The following is a 22,069-nucleotide window of genomic DNA, read 5'->3' on the forward strand; positions in this document are numbered from 1 at the left end:
TATTCTAGCCAAAAGTAAATGCAAAACGTATGTGTCTAGTTTTGGTGATTTTTACAAATATTTCTTACATTGCTATATAAAGTTTATTATTTCATTATTAATAATAAAATTTTGAAATTATGTAAACACTAAACAACACAATGAACTGCAATTTGGCTGTATGGCATTCACAAGAAGTCCCCATCCAATTTGTATCACTTAAGTGATATTTGATAGATTTACAATGCTTGGTAATTTTGGGTAGCAACATGTTCCAGTCAGGAACCAAACCGGCGAACTTTGGATCTGCAGCTTCCTATGCCATATTTCTCAAACTAATGGAGCGTAAACTGTGTCCAATAACTTGTGATGGGCAGCAGAGACACTAATGACTATCAGTTCACTTAATTTCTCCTTACCCCCCCCCCATACAGACTATTGTTCCCCAGCTTGGACAGCTTCTATATAATGATTTGTCCGTGTGAGGGAACTCATTCAGTTTCAATCACTTATATCTGCTGCAGTGACCTCTCTTTGTCAGCAGATGACACTCTCTAATTGATTATGTTATAATCAGTGTAGCTGCTGGAAACTTAATGAAATTTTAATTGTTAAAGATTGACATACATGGGTTTGATACTGGTCAGTTATGCACACACATTTATACACACTAGTTTTGTATTTATTTCATATTTATTTATTTATGTCATTTGTATATCAATTTTATTTCATTGTCATTTGTTCTATTTCAATGTTTTGGATATTTTATATTTGCCTATGTAGCTTTTGAAATTTATTATATTATATTACATTATATTATATTATATTATATTTAGATATTATATTATATGATATTATATTATATTTCATTATATTATATTTAGATATTATATTATTTTATATGCCACAATGTTATATTGACAGGACATTCATTTTTAGAAGTAAACCGACAGACTCTTGCTTCACTCGTTGTTCAGTGTGTTCAGTTGGTGACCACAGGGGGGCGGGGTTATTTTATTGCTTCCCTGTGGGCGGTGCTAATGAGGAAACACTTTCATAACATGGCGTTGGGACAAAACACAGATTGTATTTAATTAATGGATGTGTGACATCGACATTGTTCATCTACAGGAAGCGCCGGCAGGGGAGACAAACTGTAGTACGACCTGGTTTCAGTGGTAGTTTGTACATATACATTAAACGGAGTCGAAGGTAGGACGTCTCACTGTCAGTTAATGTTTATGTCTAATAACTAGCTTACATTAGCTAACAGCCTACAATGTTTAAAAGTAAAGCAAACTCCGCGCCTGCTTCTGAGCTCAGGTAACTGTTGTAGCAACAACTCGAAGAAAGAAAAGCATTTACCGTCTTTAAGTCACACCGTACTAAAGGTAGATACTGATACTGTCAACTGATTCAGGATAAATCATATCGATCAGTGCATTAAGTAATCATTAAGTCTTTTAAGTGTCATAAAATGGTGAAAAGTGGTCACGACAGTTTCCACGAGCTCACGGTGACACCTGCGAGTGTCTCGTTCATGTAAAAAACAGATACACAGCAAGAAACTGACTTAATCAATGACTCCATCATCAAGTTGTTAATGATTTTTTTATTTTAAATCTATTATTTGACTCTTCATTTCTGCCCTAATTATTTTCTTTACTGAAATTAAAACTGTCCTTCTAAACTTCAATAATAATGTTTATGTTTCCACAGATGGCCTCTGCTCTGGCTAACAGAGCAATGGGAGCCATTGTTGGATCAGCTGTTGCAGATGCAGCAGGTAATAATAATAAAAGTCTGTATGTATATCATATCCTATGCTGTCAGTAAATGCCTTAAAGTGGAAATGCGTTTTCTTCTCTTACCCTTGATATAAAATACCCCCTAAATCTCATAAATCATAATTTTCACTTTTCAGCTCAGGTTCTATTTTTCTGATCTTGTTTTCTATTGTTCTGGTGTTGTTCAGAATTAAACTGACCTTTATGATTTGACCCTGCAGCGCAGCCCCTCCACTGGGTGTATGACCTCCAGAAGCTGCAGGGGATTCTGGCTCAGGATCCAAACCCCGAGTTCCGCTCTGAGTCCGCCAACCCGTTCTACAGGAGGCAGACGGGCCAGCAGAGCTGCTATGGAGACCAGGCGTATGTTCTGCTGGAGTCCCTGTCTGAATGTGGAGGTAGGCTTGCTTCTTCATCTTATCGACACAAAATATCATAAAATATCCTCAATTTTGAACACATTTGTGTAAAAAAAAAACAAAAACGCAAAGATTTCCTCTGTTTTCACCTCGTGAAAAGCCTTTGAAACAGCACTGGGGATTATTATGTTGCTCTAAAACCCACATAAAAATATTGGAATGAAAGACGGGAAACAAAAAAATTACAGCGCACAACTGAAATATTAATTTATCAAATTAATTTTTTACAAAAAAGTATTTTATTGTAGTGTTTGACCACAGTGTCATGTCAGGTGCAGGCTGGTTTTGATTGTCTCTGGTGCGAATATAACAACAAAGCAAACTATATATCTGGCCACACTCTTTAAGCTCTAAACCCTCTGTCGGTTCCTACAAATTATTATGATTAAATGTCCTCACAGTTTGAGTTGCAGGCTTGCCTTCGTCTAAGTTGTCTGACCTCTCTGACCAGGTCTAAATGTGGAGGATCTGAAGCAGCGCACGCTGAAATTCTTCGGTCCTGGATCAGAGTATGACACGCCTATCAACGATCCTTACAGAGAGAGAGGAGGTAAGAAAGCTATCCAGTATGTTTTTTGATGAAGAATAAATTCACTTTGCTGGTGGGTGTTGTACTTCTGTGTATAACAGGGCCAAGACCGCAGCTGCCCATCGAGGGACCATGGAGACATGCATGTTTAAAGGGCTTCCTGAAGAATGTGGACGCAGGCAAAGAGGAGACAGGTAAAGGCCCGGTACTGATTCACTGTTACAACAATGTCATGTAACTCTGGCATTGTGAAGAGAAACAATGTTGTTGTTGTTGTTGTATTTGCCACAGGATGTGAGAACGACTGTCAGATCGATGGAATAGCCAAACTGGCTCCTGTAGTGGCTTTTTATGCAGGAAAGCCTGACATGCTGGAGAAGGTTGAGCAGGCCACTCGTGTCACCCAGAACAACGACGCATGTGTGGCAGAAACTCTGGCAGCAGCAAGGTCAGTGTGTTTCTCTAATACACAGATTCATTAAAATGTTATATTTTCCCTTAACTGAACCACTGGTGATTATAGGAACAGTTCACTTACAAATCTGGGATTTGAATAATAAAAAAACTACTCTTTTACTTGCAAATCCACCCAGGTGGGTAGAACATTGTATCTTGCAGCTGCGTGTATGATTCCTAATGTTCTGTGCTAAGAAACATTGATGTATTTCACTGAAATGACATTCGCTGCTTCATGGGAACAGTATTTCACATTCGGCTAAGTAAATCTTGTAGGTGTCAGTTTGTTCATTGGTAAGTGGAGGTTGTAATTTTAAGATACTTTACAGCAGGAATCCTCAAGCACCGGTATCTGTGCAGCAAATATAATTATTGAATTAATTAGAAAAACATACAGAGAACAAAACCAAGTATTAAGTGCAGCTGGGGGCCACACTGAAATGAAAAGATATTATAGATTGTAAAATTGATTTATTTCCCAGGTTCCTGGAGCATTTCATCCTGAATGGTCCTGACCCTAAAGCCTTGGACGCAGTGCTCGATCAGCTCAGTGACAACAACAGAAAACAGCCGCAGGACCTGGACAAAGCAGTCGTCGGTATGTGAGGCCTGCAGCACTGTGGCTTCAATACGTTACAATCATGGGACTGAGTCACGGGATTAAAGGATTTACCCTTCCCCATTTTCTTCCTTCCTCATTTCTCATTTATTATACTAAATAGTTACAATGTGTGTAATGATTAAAGCATATTTTAACATGGTCAGTTTTCTAAATTACTCTGAAGTCAAAGGAACTTGCAAAAATGTATGTTTAATATAATAATAATAATAATAATAATAATAATAATAATAATAATGATATTTACTTTTTTTTCTTTTATGCCTGTTTTCAGGGCACATTCACCAAGTAAAGGAGAATCTCTCCAGGACTCCTCGGGAGCTAATCCCCACTGTGTTTCCAAACACCTGAGGTATCCTCACCAAGCTTGTTTTAACCTCTTTCATTATTAAGTCATACTTTTCATACATACATACATACATGTCATACTAATCAGCAAACATCAGTAATCTAGTACTACCTGTAACTCGGGTGACTGTGTTTTACAAGACAATTATATACTGGCTCTGCGTCTTTCAGGTTTGCCAGGTGCGTTCCAAGCAGCGCTGCATGGAGTCCTGACAGCAAAGCAGTATGAGCAGGCTGTCAGAGATACCATGAGCTGCGGGGGATGCACCTGCAGTCGAGGATCCTTCATTGGGGCATGTCTTGGGGCACAGGTGCTACTCTTACTCTTCTTATATTGAACAGTATGCCAGTATTGTATATATATGATGGTTTCTAAAATATGACATTTTAATTCTCCCAGACTGGACTGGAGGGGATTCCATCTTCCTGGATGACCAAAACCCTGCGATACGACTCAGTGTTGGCACATGCCAAGAAGATAACCAAACACCACCAATAGTTTCCTGGCAGTGAGTGTGTTTACTATCTAAGGTGGCTAAGAGCATCATGAAAAGCTGTTGAGCTTTCACAGAACAATGAATGAAGGTTCTTGTCTAAACTGTCGAACGGCAGGAGCCAGATGTTTTTGTCTCTGTTGAAGTTAAACATGTTGGTTCAGATGTACTGGCACAAGTTTATCTACAATAAAGTAATTCTAAAAATACGTTATGGAGAACCTTTTGTCCAGTGTTCAGTGGGGCTGAATGTATGCACTGTGTGTCAACCAGTGATGGTAAAGAGAGATTTCTCCTTTATGTTTTTGCTGACAGTATATAAGTATATAAGTATATAATGATATATTTGACATCACATCCATCTGAGAGTAAAAAATGTATCTGCTGCCCATACACTTCAGGACGCAGACACAAGCTATTAAATACGAGTTATCTTTCTTTCTTTTATCGTGTGCACATAGTATTTAATTGTATTTTTTTTCTTTTTAGAATGAGGAAGCTCACATCCAACACTGTTCTCAGTTACAAAAAGTAACTTCTGAGTAAGATGCATTAAGATGTATTTTTTTTTAATGGTCTTTCTTTTTTCTTTAATAAAGGAGAAATGCACACCAGGGCAATTTGAGTTTTGAGCCCCTGTAAACACCTTGTTCCTCCCACTCGCTTTGCATTGTGTAGGTATTCTGATGCCTTTAAGTCCTGTCCCAAGTTTGCTGTGTCAGTGAATTTGTGGTTATTTGATTAAATATTAATTTATTTAGGAATAGACACCGTACAAACTTAATAGCTACCAAATTAATAATGCTTATTAAATTCAATGTTGATGCAAATTTAATTTTGAAGCCTGCCCTTATCTCTTTATCATATGTACCTTAGTGATGCACATTCTCATATTTAGAGATCAATTTAATAAGCACAAACAAATTGCCACACAGTGAAGCTGAAGCCTGAGGCCTGTTATTAATACAGCTTTGCTTGGGCAACCACAACATCAGCACATAGACAGTATTCATAGATAGTTTTTGATGAATGTTCGTTTATAGATTCATTGAATAAATTCGTGTATGACACCCCATGCGCGAACACTAGGTACAATGCAACTACGACAAGAAGATTGTCCACCACGGCCACCGTAGTTGTACCTGACGACAGAGTTGGGTAGCAGTTGTGGAGTCAGACAGAAACATGGCCGGTAAAGGAGGAAAACAGAGTCGCCCGGGTCCTGGTCTTTCAGGTAGAAAGGGTGCAGGTGAACAGGAGGAAGAGGAGCAGCCGCTGCAGGCAGTTTTAGTCGCTGACAGCTTCAACCGGAGGTTTTTCCCGGTGACCAAAGACCAGCCGCGGGTAGGCAGCGAGCTAAGCTAACTGGGATGCTAATGGTAGCTAACTTCTGTCCATGCTGTAAACAGTGACAGAGCTGTACGGACACTGATGAAACCACTTTAATACAGCTGAATATTCAAAATTAAAACCATTGACTAAGCTGTTGTGTTGTTTTTGTTTAATAATGCTTGTGGAGCTGTTTTCATGCAGCTCCATCATGTTACAGTTACTTTACTCAGACCGCTAACGTCATCTGTCACATTCTCACTGATGAAGGCTTTGCTGCCGCTGGGTAATGTTGCCATGATCGACTACACCCTGGAGTTCCTCACATCCACTGGGGTCCAGGAAACATTTGTCTTCTGCTGCTGGATGGCGAGTAAGATCAAGGACCACTTACTGTAAGTTTCCCCTAATACAGTGTGAGGAGCTTCTTTTCAGCACATTGGTGTCAATGACAGATTTTGACCCCCCCTGACTCTTGTGTCTGACAGAAAGTCAAAGTGGTGTCGGCCCACCTCACCGAACGTAGTCCACATCATCACCTCAGAACTGTACCGCTCACTGGGGGATGTGCTCAGGGATGTTGATGCGAAGAACCTTGTCCGCTCAGACTTTGTGTTGGTTTATGGAGATGTGATATCGAATGTTGATATCAGCCAGGCACTGCAAGAGCACAGGTAAGACACTCTGCTTATATAGTCAGCAGAAATGATAATGATTGTGATCCACAAGGCTGCTTTGCTGTAATCCAAAATATTTGTCTCGCACACAGGCATCGTCGAAAGATGGACAAGAACATCTCAGTGATGACGATGATCTTTAAGGAATCATCACCAGGTCACAGGTCTCGCTGTGAGGAAGATGACGTCATTGTTGCTATGGACAGCAAGAGCCAGCGGATTTTACACTACCATAAGACACAAGGGCTGAAGAAGTTGCAGTTTCCCATGGTAACAGAGAGTTTCAGTGCTAGTGTATCACATAATGTAATTTGGCCTTGGACTGATGAATGACAGCTGCTCCTGTTTGTGTTTTGCAGAACATTTTCCACAGTGGAAGTGATGAGTTTGAAATCAGACATGACCTCCTTGACTGCCACATCAGTGTCTGCTCCCCACAGGTCAGTTGTGAAACAGACAGAGGAAGTGTTAAATTCATTTTTGTTGTCTGTGGTAACATTGGCGTCTCCTCATTTTTCAGGTTGCTGAACTCTTCACCGACAATTTTGATTACCAAACTAGAAATGACTTTGTCAGAGGGATCTTGGTCAATGAAGAGGTATTACACAGCCATACTTAAAGTATTGGGCATTTGTGATGCTATTTAAGACAACTCGGGTCACAATTTATTTTCTTTCTTTAGATCCTGGGAAACCAGATACACATGCACGTCACCAAGGATGGTTACGGTGTCAGAGTGTCTAACCTGCTCATGTATGATTCGGTGTCTTCGGACCTTGTGCGACGGTGGGTCTACCCCCTCACCCCCGAGGCTAACTTCACAGACCAGGAGGGACGGAGCTGCACGTACTCCCGCCACAATGTCTACCGAGGGTCCGGAGTCAGCCTGGGCCACGGCAGCCAGATGGAGGAGAACGTTCTCATCGGCTGTGACACCAGCATCGGTGCAAACTGTCACATTTCTAACAGTGTCATCGGGAACAATTGCACTATAGGTGAGTTCGCTGGCGTGGCACTGTTAAAAAGCGGAAGTGTGTGTTTGAAAGTAGGTGTGATTAACATTCCTCTCATTTTATTGCAACAGGTGACAATGTAATCCTGAACCATGCGTACATCTGGAATAATGTTCACATTGCCAGTAACGTGGTGATCAGCCAGTCTGTGGTCTGTGACAAGGCTGATGTCAAAGAGGGTGTGAGGCTTAATAAACAGTGTGTCCTGGCATATAATGTAAGTATTGTCATCATTTATTCCTGAATGTGAATGAGTGTGTTGTGTCAGTGAGGTTGCAGAACGGCTCTGCATGTTGAAGCTGCACCAGGCAACTTTACATGTTGGCATCTTCAAACCTCATGCATATCTGATTGACCAACATTTTCAGGGCTGCACATGGTAGAACTGTTAAGGTTTTGGCAGTAGATCTGGAGATTAGTGCTGCTTTTTCTTGATAATATGTTGTTGTTTGGTTGTCTCAGATCATGTCATGTCAGACTGGTTTTTCTGCAACTAGCTGAGACCTGGCCAAAAGTTTACCATGCCCTAACTCCCAGTGATACTATAACATGAAGCTGTTAATTAATGAGCTGTACAGGTGCTGGTAGGGGGAGCTGGTAAGCTAGAGCTAACGAGAGTGCTATTGATCTCCCCATGTAACTCTCAACAAGAAAGAGAATCATTTGTTTTTGGGTCTCCAAGTATTTCACAATGTGATTTATCAACAGAGCTGGTTGCTAAGTGTGTGAGCGGTTTAGAGCCAGAGGACTCCTCAGAAAGACCTACTCTCAGTCAGGTGACTGCTGGCAGTTTGCATGTATCAGCTAAATTGTGAGGGTATTTTAATGATGGCGGAGCTACTAATGGATTCAGTTACTTCAGCAACAAATTGAAACAGTAACACTGGAGATCCGGGTTTGTGCCTCTCTGCTTTTAGAATATCTCAGATGTTTTTTTCTGCAGAAGTTTTCATCAAACCACAAATGTGTTTATCAGATCCATGTCCAACTGTTTCCATTAGATAACGACGAGCTATACTGACTAAATATGCAAGTAAGTAAGTAAACTACAGTTTTATGGCCATCGCTCCACTACCCAGTGTAGATGGTGAAATAGGACAGTGACATAAATTATTTGAGGGAGCACTTGGCTATTTTAAATGCCTGGTGGTAAGATAAGAAACGTTGTGGATATGGCCCCTGTATTTCTCTTTGTAAATGTCTGTCCATCCTGTTGTCCAAGATGATTTCCCACCATCTGATCTTCAATATTGGCACCAAATATCATAAAGTAAAATTTGCAGGATCTCTGGATTTTGATTTGCCTGTGAACTGTTTTCCAGGTGGTGATTGGACCAAACACCTCTCTACCAGAGGGCACAGTGGTGTCCATGCACCACCCAGAGGAGGAGGAAGAGGATGATGATGAATTCCTTAGTGATGATGCCGAGATTGGTCAAAGTAAAGACAAAACCAAACAGAAAGGTGTGTATTGTAAAAATTCATAAGTTGTTAAACGGCTTAAATGTTTCTTGTTGCGGCTCATCGTGTATTTTCTTCTGTCCTTCAGTTTTCAACCCAGCAGAGGTCGGAGCAGAGGGGCAGGGCTACATCTGGAAGGCCAGCAGCCTGGACGATACAGAGGATGAGGAGCTGTCGCAGTGTCTCTGGGGTAGGACATCATCCTCGAGTTTGTGAAAATGGCATTTCCCATGATGCTTTACTCCGCGTCCCAGCAGCCTGACCATTTGTTTCTTGTTCGCTAGGTTTGGTGTTGAACCCTGATCCTGAGAGCGAAAGTGAGGACAGTGAGCCCGATGGTCCAGACGATCCAGTGATCCCCTCCCCCGAGATGGACGATGTTAAAGGTGAGCGGGGTCGAGATGTTTGACTCACCTGCCTGTGGAACCACATGGCTGCCCCCTAGTGTCCAGAGACCAAAATACCAACAAGATCAGGGACTGAGCCGCTCGCTGCCTCAGTGTTTCCAAATGAGAAATATTATGAAGCAGAATTTAATCATTTCGGTCTGAAAGTAATGATTATATTCAGTATTTTTGTCTAAGTAACTCCGAAACATGGGGAAAATTGCTCTTGTCAATTTCCCTGAGCCTAATGTGATGTATTCAGATTGCTTGTTTTGTCTGACCAACAGTCCTACACCCAGTGATACAAAACCACAAAGCAGCAAATTACTCTATTGATCCACTTATTGTTGTAGCAGCGCTTCACTCTCAGTGTATTACATGATTAGTGCAATTTAATATAGTTTCCTGGGACTCTTCCCTAAACTGATCAACTACAGTTTGCTGTAGTAAATGAATATTAAATGGATATTTACTGAGGTTTAAATAGGTCTTTCCTCTGGAAATTAACAATTGGTTTTGAACTCAAGACAAGTTACTAAATTTTGTCTCTTTTTTTACCTGTAATTGTTAACAGATTACATAGTTCCCCTATGACACGTTCTATGAAAAATGGAAATGACAAACCTATAAAACAGGTATCACAGTTAAGCATCACAGTTGGTTTCTATATTAGTGGCAAAAGAAAGTGCTTTTTAAAATCAGCTCTTTACAAGAAGATGATTAGCAATAACTGTTGCCGTCCTTTTGTGTGTTGGGTGGAGACTTCCTGCTGTCTGACTCTTGTTCTTTGGTCTGTTCATGTTTAGTCTTCCAGATGGAGGTGCTGGGGACTCTGCAGAGAGGCTTGGAGGAAAACATCGGCTGTGACAATCTGGTACTGGAGATTAACTCTCTCAAGTAAGGAACAACTTCTAATTAATTTCAGTTCTATTGCTGTCTGTCACAGATTATTGCACATTCAGTTTGGCACACTTTTCTCTCCAGATACGCCTACAACATCACTCTGAAGGAGGTGATGCAGATCTTAACCAGAGTTGTTCTGGAGTACCCTTTTCAGCAGCAGGGTCCTCAGCTCACCGCATCACAATACGTTGCTGTGCTCCTGCCGGTACTACTTACTTTTTTTTTTCCCCAGTACATTCATTAAACTGTAGTTATGATAGAAGTAAATATCCTGAATTGTCCTCATTTGTCCTCTCAGTTATTGAAGAAATGGTCACCGGTGTTTAAGAACTACGTGAAGAGAGCGCAGGACCATCTGGACTGCCTGTCTGCCTTTGAGGAGCACTTCCTGGAGCAGGAGAGCCACTGGCCTGCCATGGTCAAGGTAAGGGCCAATCACCACCGCCATGTACAGTCAGTAACCTGCTGACTCCTGGAAAGATCAAACTCACCTTACAAGAAAAGATGTTGGTCATCAGACAGAACCAACCACGTCATTCTGCAGTTTACTCTGCATTTATCAACCCTGGTGCTGAAGATGCTTGTGTGTTTTTTCTTTCAGGTCCTGATGAACATGTACCAGCTGGAGATCCTGGAGGAGGAGATGATACTGCGCTGGTTCTCCCAGGGGGCCACCACCGACAAGAGCAGACAGCTCCGCAAGAACCAGGGGGTAGGTACAGGGTTAACTGGCTCACACGAGACACAATTATACAGTAAAGGGTTGAAGTCTGGATGATGTGGTAAGAAATCTGTGTAAAAACGGGACATTATCACAACCTGAATTGTGTATTTTTTAATTAATCATTGATTAATTAATATATGATTTTAATAATGTTTAATTCTCCATACGTGAGCCATAAGCATCTGTAAACATTCCTTTAAAATCACAGTAGCTGCAGTTGTTCACATAGACTTTGCTGTAGCTCCCTCCCCTTCTCTCCGTCACCACTCCTCATGGTGTTTCAGTGATGCAGACTTTGTGACAGTTCTGTTTGTGTCTGTTTCTCACCAACAGCTTCAGAAGTTCATCCAGTGGCTGGAGGAGGCCGAGGAGTCTTCAGAGGAGGACGGCGAATAATGAGGAACACTTGAGAGAGGACAAAGAGGATTCTGTAAAACTTGAAAACTGCTGTGTTGGTAAAGGGGATTCAAGCTGTTTGTTTTACCCTCTACAGCAGCTTTCTGCCCCTGGTGTCGGGATCTGCTCTGTGCAGTTGAAACTGACATACAATACATTTGTAACTCATAATGCCACGTCATATAAGGGCCGTATGCTGCGAATGTCACTTTCCAAATAAAGCAGAAAGACTCTCAGACTGCTTGAAGATATGTACCATTTAATAAGTACCATTTGTCTCACTTTTTTGTCAACAACATAAAACATCTCACTCAAAATAAAACAGCTGATACAAGGTTTGAAAAGCGGTTTTATTATTATTTCATACAAGACTAAAACCACCACCTTTGAAAAATATTGGTTACAGCAGTGTATTGTGCCCTTTTTTTAAGTTATAAACTGAACACTGACTCCAGGTCATAGAACAACATAGTACAATCATCAAAGAGGTAGACAATAAGCAGCTACACTGACTTAATCACAGTTAATATGGATTTCAAGCCATCTGGTCTAAATACTGACTGGAATCTTGGACTGAGAATTATTTCTCTGATCAGATTCACAGTCAAAGCCTTGTAAAGAAAAGTAAAAGCAAAAGATCAAAATAAAAGCCTGATTACATTTTTGACATGATATAACACAAAATTATTTAAAAAATCATTACAAAAATGGCATTTTTATCAGAAAAGACTCAAGCTCAAAACCAGAAGGAAAACGATGGTCATACATATCTGAAGTGGTCCTGTTAGTACGGTGGCCCCCAGGGGGCAAAACAACCCTGGACCAAACAACATAATTTCACAGAATACAGTAATAAACCTAGAAAACAACATTTTACGTTACAGAAAACACATGATTGATCTGGGTTTGCAAACAAGAAATATTGTTGCAAGTTTCTTCTGTTTTGGACAAACGTCATCATGTTTTAAGTTGTGTTAACATGTCTTGTAAAATGTTTTTCTGTTTGTTTTTGTGTTGTTCTGTTTTTCCCCCCCACATGCACCGTACAAGAAAATACCAGTCAGCAGAGAATTAAATCTAAACATGCCTTCACCTGAATGATCTGAACACCAGGACTGTGCTGTGGAAGCTGAGTGGACGAAACATCTGATGCAGCTTTTGCAGCGGTGAAACCCGCAGGACCCTCCTACTTTGATCTGTCATCTTTTTTTCCACCTAAGTTGTAAATGACCCCAGCGAGAAGAGAAGCCCCCGTGAGGCCAGTGAGAGCGGTCAGCGCCTTCCACATGCTGGCTGAACTCTCGTGTCTGTCCATAAAGCTCCTGTAGTCCGACGGCACCAGGATGAACTTGCGGCCGTCCTGTGGGGCCTGCAGCCTCATCACCTGACCTCCCTCCAGCACCACCTCCCCGAACCCGGTCATGGTGCTCCCCACCCGCAGCATCTCCTCGCCTTCCTCCATCGCCACAGGTTTCTCTCCACCGATGACCTGCAGCGCAATGTTCCCCAAGCTCTCCTCAGCATGCTTTAATTTGTGGTAAACCCTCTCCAGGTAGCACCCAGAGGCCTCCAGAGGGTTATGCACCTTCACATATAAGTCAGTGATGTAAGCTCCAGGGCTGACCAGGCTGAAGGGGACTGAGTTGCTGGTCTCTGTCTTGTTCATCATCCGAGAATTCCTGGAAAATGGATCAAACTGTTATTAATATACTAGTAGATGAATAAAAAGAGATTTCTGATGTGTTTTTATGTACCATGTGCTGGTGAGATTGTTCCAGTATTTCCAGTGTTCCTCCATGGTTATCTTCTGAATCACACCAAAGCATCGTGGGACAAACTTGCTGGCCAGGGGCTCCCCGTCTGCCTGCACCATACCTTCAAACAGACAGTAAGGAAAATTCAAAATTAGCTCCATAACTGACTGCATTCACTAAAATGTTCATTTCCTAGACAAGTTTGTACCTTCTACAGCAACATACTGCAGCCGCTTGTAGGGAGTTGCTCTCAGGACTCGTACCAGCTGTTGGTCTGGTCTGAAAATGGGGATTTCCTGGGAAAAAAAAAATGGAGAGGAATAATTTAAAAGATTATAAAACTAGAGCTGTAATAGTAGTTTATGGGACTTAAGCATTGATGTTCTTGCCTTCAGCTTTGTCAACTCTTTCTTCTTCTCTTGGTATAAATGATAAAACAGGCCGGACAAGGCAAAGCTGGACCCGACACCGATCAAAACCAGCGGGTTTACGGGAAGGTCACTCATTGTGTCTGTGGAGCAGCAGCATTACTGTACAGTAAGTCAAACAAAACCACTGCACACAGTCATTATCTTATCAGTGCAGAAGTACGTCGTATGATTTTAAAGAATAATTAGCTAAAAGACAGACGAAACAGTGGGACAAAACTTACCTGTTAAAACCAGCAGGTGAAACTGTGACTCATGTGTAGTTTGGTCCCGTGAATCGAAAATAAAAGCTTTAAATCTTTCATTTCCTGGTTTACCCACGTTGCGTCATGATCCAACAGCCAATAGGAAACAAGCAGCGTTTTGCTTCTGAGCCCTTTGACCACTAGGCGGCAGCAGCGTCCTGTTATTACATGGCACACACATGGATATAGCCATGGACTCACACATGAAACTTCTTGTCTTGAGTTTCAGTTCCTGGTTCCAGCAGGTTACCTGAACTACTTGTTTTTTTCTTTAAACTCACACTCACTTAAATCCTGTGGTGGAAGAAGTTTTCACATCATTTTACTTACACAGAGTTAAAGTAGCAATTTACCACCATTGACCAAAATCATTGTAAAAACATCCCATTACAAGAAAAAGCCCTGAATTAAAAATTTTACTATAAAAAGTAAAAGAACAAAAGCATTAACAACAAAATATACTCAACACAGCACAAGTAAATGAAGTCATTATGCAGCAGTGTTCTTTGTGTGGATCTTTTCCCACATTAACTTTAATGAAAGTATCAATAGGGATTCAATAGGATTGTGACTGTGCCAAGATTCCTCCATCCCATATTCACCTCCAACCTTTCCTCCCCCAACCTGGAATAATATTTAAATAATGATAATAATGACAATAGTAATGAATATATTACGTCCAATGAGTTGAATAACTATAAGCAATACGTTAATTGATTGATTAATTAATTAAAAATAACATAAAACCAAGATACGACCACAAATAATTTTAATTTTCAAAAGTGTTTTTGTTTGTCTAGTTATATTTGTTTTTCTTTCTTTCTGCTTTAGGTCCGCTTTGATCCCAATGAGATTACCCAATTTAATTACGTTATAAATTATATTAATAAAATTTATATGAATACATCTTAATTTAAAATGTATACTTACTCAATAAATACCTAGTTATATCTGAAATTCACAGCCTGACTCAGATGTGTGCTGTTGCACCTGTGGGGATTTTATTCTACTGAATATGTTTAACAAATATTGCCTGAAGTCACTTCATTACATAGAAAGAAATGAGTTTCTTTTGAAATTAAACATTCATTTTTTCACAAGCAATATGAAGCTATGGATCTTTATTTTGAACATATCAGGGATACTTCTATTGGTTGAGTTGGAGCTAATTTGATTTGTTTAATCTGTAACAAAACATAATATATTTTATAAACTGATGTTTGTTTAAAAGAGCATAATCTGATAACTAACTATTTGCTTTAGCTGTTTTTTTTTGTAAATTTAGACTATTTTCCTGTGATGTAGTGAAGATATAATAATATAACAAAAAATAAACAAGTTTAGCCTTAAAATAGCTCAAAATTGTAAAAAAAAAAAAAAGAAAAAAAAAGAAAAAAACAAAAAGAAAGTACTTTCCACTAACTCATCACCCATGCAAATATTTATATCCATTTATCTTGAGTTTCAGCTTTAAAAAAATGGAAAACCACTGCAGACCACATGACAGCACTCAGCAGAAAAACAAAAACATGAAACAAGTTGTGTCATGTCAGGTTTATTTGTATTAGCCCAACATTACTGTACATACCATGTCTCAACAGTCACAGCTCACTTCCGTGTATGTGTTGCTCTGTATCATTTCTAATTAAAAACACTGATCTGTAGTACAACTGTGACTGTAATGTCTTTAATGTCCTCTGCACGTCACAGTGGTTTACTGCTCGTGGTCATGGTGTGATATTGATTAACGTTGCCAATCAAAATGATGTAGTCATGACAGCGATGATTTGCAGGCTGACTCATCCCACATTTATGGAGACGGTGCAGCCCCTTCTCGCTGCAGGTTGCATGTGTCTGTGAGCTGTGAGCAGTAAACCTTTACATATCATAATGACTATCCAGGACAAAAGTCACATATAAAGAACATGCAAAATAATTTTGTACAGCAGAATGATTTATTCATGTTTATTTTCATGACCTTTCAGATTTATTTTGAGACCCCGGGGGAGAGATCCAGATCACCTCTACAGCATCGAATCCTGATTATGTTTCTCACTGAAAGTTGCTCTGACGTAAGACAAACATATATCATAATCTAAAGAATCACAAACCTCACCAGCTTCCTTTTTCTCTCCTTCTCTCTCCCTCTCTCTGTGCACTGAAAAGCTGACTAACTGGCAAACAGCATTTGACCGTGACGCATGTTTTGATGCGTGTGCTGTCATATATTTTCCTGTCGTTTGGTTGCTGCCGTCATCTGTTCTTTGTGCACTTTACTTTCTGCGGGTTGTGAATAGAGTTGCTGAAACTGAAAATGTATCGTGCACAACTGGGAACACAGATGAGTGTGAGGTAAATCTCTGCTGACTCAGATAGCAGTGAATACTCAAGGACATCTCTGATACTGCAGGAGAGGAGAGAAAAGAGAAGAGAGACTACAGAAAACCTTACTGCTTTTTTTTCCCCCCTCATTATACGTATCATGCTCGTCCTGATTCAGGTGTTGCTTTCACTCCTCTTCAGTACATCTGTCCTTGACTGCGCACTGACAGCAAATGTTGTGTGTATGTTTTCTTTATTGAAAACATACATAACCTTAGTGCAGCCTCTTTAAACCTGCATGGAACAAATGATTTCTGATGACACTGACAACACTGACAGCCTTGTGTGTCTGTATGGAGGTGTGGAAACAATTAACCTACTTACTTACCTGCCTGGAAAGCAGCTGTGGACCAGATCTGATTTATCTGTGTGGGAATGCAGTGGCTTTGCAAGAGGATGGTTCCAAAACAGAACAATAAATTAGGACAAAATGAAAAATCTGCCTTAATCTCCTCTTTGAAAATGAATAGTTATGTTATTCTTATTTCAGCAGCAAAAAATGTCCCACAATCCTCCTCTCATATTTGTTTTAAAGATGCACACACCCTTTTGGCCCTTCCCCTTGTTGATGAGTGAGAACGGATGAAAGACACACTGCGTCGAGGCAGCAAGTCTGGACGGTCACGCCAAAGTATTTCCCTACTGTATAAGACAGCGAGCGGTGCACGGTTGGCAGAGGGAGCTGTAGGTGTAATTGTCCAATAATAATACACGGAGAATAAAAACGCTGCCATTCATGTTGAGTGCGTCAGACGTACTCAACATTAAGAGACTTTGTGGCCTTGAAAGAAATGTGAGGTCTGGCAGACAGAAAGATCAATTTATTGTAACACCAGAGGAGATTTCCATGTTATCTCAGTGACACAACCTTTATTTGTACGAGGAAAATTGTTTTATTTCTCCTTAAAATGTTGCATAGTTACACTTAGATAGATTTAAAGAAACAGACACCTACAAATCTGTGCATTAACAAGAGTCTACAGCCATGCCAGCAGCTCTGAGGCCTTACGTCACATGTCAGCATGTTAACACGCTCACAATACTAACATGTTCACCATCTTAGTTTAGCCTGTTAGCATGATACCATTGGCTAATGGAAAACAAAGAAAAGCTGAGGCTGATGGGAATGTCATTAGTTTTGCAGGTATTTAAACCGTGTTTTTGCTGATATGTGATGGATGGTAGAGATGGAAAAACAAGTGTCATCACGACACCTGTGTGATCAAGTTAAGTTTAAAATATTGTGCAATGACAGTATAACACCCTATAGCCATTAAATGCAGGTTTAATTACATTGAGAGAGAGTTTTGCTGATGTGAGGCGTCTATATTTGTTTGGTTTTCAGGCAGTGCAAGTTGGATATAGACTTTTCAGAGTTTCCCAGTTGTAATTACGACTTGTAGGTTGATGTGAACGCTATTTACTTTTATTTGTATTGTTTTAATTTGTTTTTTTTTTTGCCACTTTTTATGCCTGTATTGACAGCATAGTGCAAGGTGAGGAGAGAAGGGGAATGACATGTAGCAATGAGTCCGGCCAACTGGGAGTCGAAGCGGGAACTTGCCTGTGTGTAGCATTTGCACCCATGTGGTATGCGCCCCGACCACTCGGCTATCAGGTCGCTCGACAACATTATTTACAAGTTGGAAAGTTGTATTTACGATAACTCCAATATGAGATGAACACAGCGTATTTCATAAACCTAAGCCTAGGTGAAAACTTGAGAGATTGTCAAAGTTATTGCAGTTCATCCTAAGAGGAACATGAATGTCTGCACCAAATTTCATGGAAGTTCATCCAATAGTTATTGAGACATTTCACTTAAAACCAAAAGAGAAGAAGTCAGGGAATCCCTACGTCATTACGGTTCAACCTCTGGGGACCATGAATGTCTGTACAAACTTTTCATGCAGTTGACGTGGATTAGAAAATACTCAAATGGTTTATAGAACATCTTCAACCCCCACATGACAAAAACAAAAAACACTTCATTTTAACAAACAAAATCAGAGCTGCTTTTCTTAATTCCTGAAAAGAGGACATAGTTGAAAAAATTAGATAGTATTCCTCATCTCATTGTTTCATCTGGATCTGTCATCAGGATTTATGGCCAATCTCATCAGGGTATTAAAGCAAACACACACAGACACTGTGCAAACATTAAACAGATTTACATTGGTTCCCTGCTGGGAAGTTAATTTCACTCTCTGATCTTCATGTTGGTTTGATGGGTTTGATGCATCTCCATTATCACCATCATTGCCTCTATTAAAAACAATCAAATTCGTCGACTGACAGCTTGTGGTTCAATTCAGACTCTCACATCAGCATCTCAATGAAACGAAGCCCCACAGGCTGCGTGTGAAGAGCCAGCGTGATATTTCAGCTTGTGTGCGAAAGGGAGCAATTTATGCAGCAATTACCGACGATAAATAATTCCCACATTAATTTTGAGCAATCAGTGCTTCAGTCAGTAACTGAAGCCCATGTAGCTTTTGATTAGCATCAGATGTCATCATGTGAAGATTTAGCAGAAGACGTTGTGTGATGTTGTGCTTTATGGCACGAAACGAGAAGATGCAACAGGAAGACGGTGAATTTAAATAATGTCAACATGTTTATCCTCTTCACGAGCAAAGATCATCTTTATGACTGGGGTTGATGGGAAATGTGGTCTTAATTTTGAGACACTGGCAATAAAACAGCACTGCCAACTGGTATGAGAGAGTAGTAAACATTAATGGATGATTGCAATGATCACACCTTTCACAACAGAGGTACTATTCATCTTTGCACATTGCTAACAAATGAACTCATTCTGAAATGTTATGTGATACAATATTACAGACTATTATTAGAACAACAAGTAGGGAAGTCAGAAACCTTTAAAAACATTGTCACAAAAAAGCTGTTAATGGATGAGCTCGAGGAACTCAAAATGAAAAGGAGCTTTCTGTCGCTCCTGTAATTCCATGAGAAGCCCAAACATTTGACTTTCATCCCAGAGGAAGGTTGTTCTGACATCCATTAAAGCTTTCATAAGCCTCGGTGAGTCACCCACTGATAGAGCTGAAATAACTGAAACCAGGCCGGTAAAGCGCACGGTAGGAGAACATGGTTCCACCGGAGGAGGCGATGCAAGGAAGACAAAGGGCCGATTCTGTGCATCGTTATCAAGTTAGAAAAAGTGACATAATCCTCATCTCTTGGTGCGTGATGACAGGGCAACCATCTGACCGGAGACAAACACAACACATGCTGTGTGTTTTCCTCTTGCATTGTCAGAGATTCAACTGAGAGCAGGAACATTTTTTTCCACGTCTTTCCACGTAGTTTTTGTTGAATGATGAGCGTTGCGTTCGTGCGCAACACTCTCGGAGGAACATACAGTAGCATTATCTTATCTGCCGTGTGTCAGCTGTGCTCCATATCTGGGAACAAAGCTGGGAGCCAGATTTTTATGGCATGTTAACTCGACAGTTCATCCAAATGTCTATATGTCCTGCTATAAGGTCTGAGCCCATAAATTAAATAAATGTCTTAATGGTCCTATAGTGTGTAGTTTGTGGATGTTATCACTGTAGGTGCAGTGTTTTATGTCGGGACCGTGTCAGAGATTTTAACTTAATCGCAATATTCAGATTCAGTTTGTTGTAATATTGTATTAGATGATATTATATTGTAAGATCTACCTAATACTTCTACGTTAGGCCTGTTTTACAACCTTACTTAGGCCTACTATACAGATGGGTTACAAATGTGTTATTAATACAGAAGCATTTGATCTCTTGTCCTTCCGCACATTTATTCAGGTTCATTTCTCACATGTCTGACAGTCGTTAAGGATTCACACAGCTGCGGTGCTCAGTCATGTAACAGTGGAGGAAGAGGTAAAAAGCTAAAAATAGCCTATTTAATTATAAGTGAAAGTCATTTTGCATTAATAATCTTACTTAAGTAAAAAATACTGTAGTATTATCAGTGATATGTGATTCTAAATTATATATTATATTTGACACTGATGCATCAGTATTTTAATATTGTAGCTGATCAAATTGAAGTAGTTTAAACTACTTTAAATACAGTTTGGTAATTTAATGCAGCGGTTCCTGATCTATGAGCCAAGATCCCTCCAAACACACAGAATAAATCTGATGCTGAGATGATTCATTAAGTTAAAAAAAAATAAAAAATAGTTATAATTATATAATATAATTTCATTTTTTCCACCTGAGAAGTGGAACACGTAACAACTCATATAAACCTCAGAAGCTGGGAACCAGTGGTTTAATCTTTAATACTGCATTGTATTCATGTGCTTATCTTTCTTATGCTAAGCCTTAATCCATAAAGTAACTCTGTACTTCTGTGTCATAATAGGCCACAAGATAAAAAAAAAAAAAATTCTCATGATTAACAGTAGTCTATACAAAGTGAAACAAAGTGGTTTCCTTCTTTGTGTAGCGACGTGTTTAAGCTCTCATCCACTGACGTCCATGGATGATGTTTGATTGGTTACTTGCTGGTTGTTCAAGGTAAAACGGTAAAAAGTGGGAGGGAGGGAGGGGAGGGGGGAGGATTTCAAGCGCGGAGCAATTCACTTCACTCAGAGCGCAAGAACGCACCGAGTCAGTGAAGGGACCAGAGAAACCCACATATCCACCTCTTTTGCTTCATATTGTTGCAGCCTGGTTATTCTCTATTATTTTTTATCGGTGTAGGTTTGTGGATGTTATCACTGTAGGTGCAGTGTTTTATGTCGGGGGACCGTGTCAGAGATTTTTAACTTAATCGCAATATTCAGATTCAGTTTTGTTGTAATATTGTATTAGATGATTATTATATTGTAAGATCTAACCTAATACTTCATACGTTAGGCCTTTTTACAACCTTAACTTAGGCCACTATACAGATGGGTTACAAAGTGTGATTAAAATACAGAAGCATTTGATCTCTTGTCCTTCCGCACATTTATTTCAGGTTCATTTCTCACATGTCTGACAGTCGTTAAGGAATTCAACACAGCTGCGGTGCTCATGTCAATGTAACAGTGGAGGAAGAGGTAAAAAGCTAAAAATAGCCTATTTAATTATAAGATGAAAGTCATCTTGCATTAATAATCTTACTTAAGTAAAAAATACTGTAGTTATTATCCAGTGATATATGTGATTCTAAAATTATATATTATATTTGACCACTGATGCATCAGTATTTTAATATTGTAGCTGATCAAATGAAGTAGTTTTAAACTACTTTAAATACAGTTGGTAATTTAATGCAGCGGTTTCCTGATCGATGAGCCAAGATCCCTCCAAACACACAGAATAAATCTGATGCTGAGATGATTCATTAAGTTAAAAAAAAATAAAAAATATATAATAAATATAATATAATTTCTTTTTTCCACCTGAGAAGTGGAACACGTAACAACTTCATATAAAACCTCCAGAAGCTGGGAACCAGTGGTTTAATCTTTAATACTGCATTGTATTCATGTTGCTTATCTTTCTTATGCTAAGCCTTAATCCATAAAGTAACTCTTGTTACTTCTGTGTCATAATAGCCACAAGATAAAAAAAAAAAAAATTCTCATGATTAAACAGTAGTCTATACAAAGTGAACAAAGTGGTTTCCTTCTTTGTGTGCGACGTGTTTAAGCTCTCACTCCACTGACGTCCATGGATGATGTTTGATTGGTTACTTGCTGGTTCAGTTCAAGGGTTTAAACGGTAAAAAGCGG

The 22,069-nt window shown here is 39.7% G+C and overlaps 3 protein-coding genes across 4 annotated transcripts; 2 read left to right on the forward strand and 1 right to left on the reverse strand.

Moving 5' to 3' along the window:
* The first annotated feature begins 1,017 nt into the window (after positions 1-1,017).
* Positions 1,018-4,840, forward strand: LOC111228993 (crystallin J1A-like). 2 transcript variants are annotated; one of them, XM_022755128.1, is made up of 10 exons: positions 1,018-1,191; positions 1,699-1,765; positions 1,988-2,164; positions 2,637-2,735; positions 2,816-2,908; positions 3,006-3,162; positions 3,653-3,768; positions 4,064-4,141; positions 4,309-4,448; positions 4,538-4,840. In XM_022755128.1, exons 2-10 carry the CDS (start codon positions 1,699-1,701, stop codon positions 4,634-4,636), a joined length of 1,026 nt encoding a protein of 341 aa, XP_022610849.1. In that variant the 5' UTR covers positions 1,018-1,191; the 3' UTR covers positions 4,637-4,840. The 2 variants fall into 2 exon arrangements, with proteins under 2 accessions (XP_022610849.1, XP_022610850.1); XM_022755129.1 differs by lacking the exon at positions 1,018-1,191 and adding an exon at positions 1,244-1,370.
* A 940-nt stretch (positions 4,841-5,780) lies between these two features.
* eif2b5 (eukaryotic translation initiation factor 2B subunit epsilon) lies at positions 5,781-11,840 on the forward strand. Its single transcript, XM_022755318.1, has 16 exons — positions 5,781-5,975; positions 6,231-6,355; positions 6,449-6,634; positions 6,730-6,907; positions 6,997-7,077; positions 7,158-7,235; positions 7,320-7,632; positions 7,722-7,867; positions 8,973-9,114; positions 9,200-9,301; positions 9,396-9,497; positions 10,304-10,394; positions 10,482-10,605; positions 10,699-10,824; positions 11,002-11,112; positions 11,458-11,840. The coding sequence occupies exons 1-16, from the start codon at positions 5,817-5,819 to the stop codon at positions 11,518-11,520; spliced, it is 2,127 nt and encodes a 708-aa protein (XP_022611039.1). The 5' UTR covers positions 5,781-5,816; the 3' UTR covers positions 11,521-11,840.
* Positions 11,841-11,875: 35 nt separating this feature from the next.
* Positions 11,876-14,007, reverse strand: LOC111229130 (mitochondrial ubiquitin ligase activator of nfkb 1-A-like). Its single transcript, XM_022755319.1, has 5 exons — positions 13,927-14,007; positions 13,664-13,785; positions 13,483-13,570; positions 13,275-13,395; positions 11,876-13,199 (listed from the first exon to the last, which is right to left on the reverse strand). The coding sequence occupies exons 2-5, from the start codon at positions 13,778-13,780 to the stop codon at positions 12,707-12,709; spliced, it is 819 nt and encodes a 272-aa protein (XP_022611040.1). The 5' UTR covers positions 13,781-13,785; positions 13,927-14,007; the 3' UTR covers positions 11,876-12,706.
* Between the last annotated feature and the right edge of the window lie 8,062 nt (positions 14,008-22,069).

The sequence above is a fragment of the Seriola dumerili genome, unplaced genomic scaffold (assembly GCF_002260705.1).
Source record: "Seriola dumerili isolate Sdu_G_001 unplaced genomic scaffold, Sdu_1.0 BDQW01000226.1, whole genome shotgun sequence".
NCBI classification, from domain to species: domain Eukaryota; kingdom Metazoa; phylum Chordata; class Actinopteri; order Carangiformes; family Carangidae; genus Seriola; species Seriola dumerili.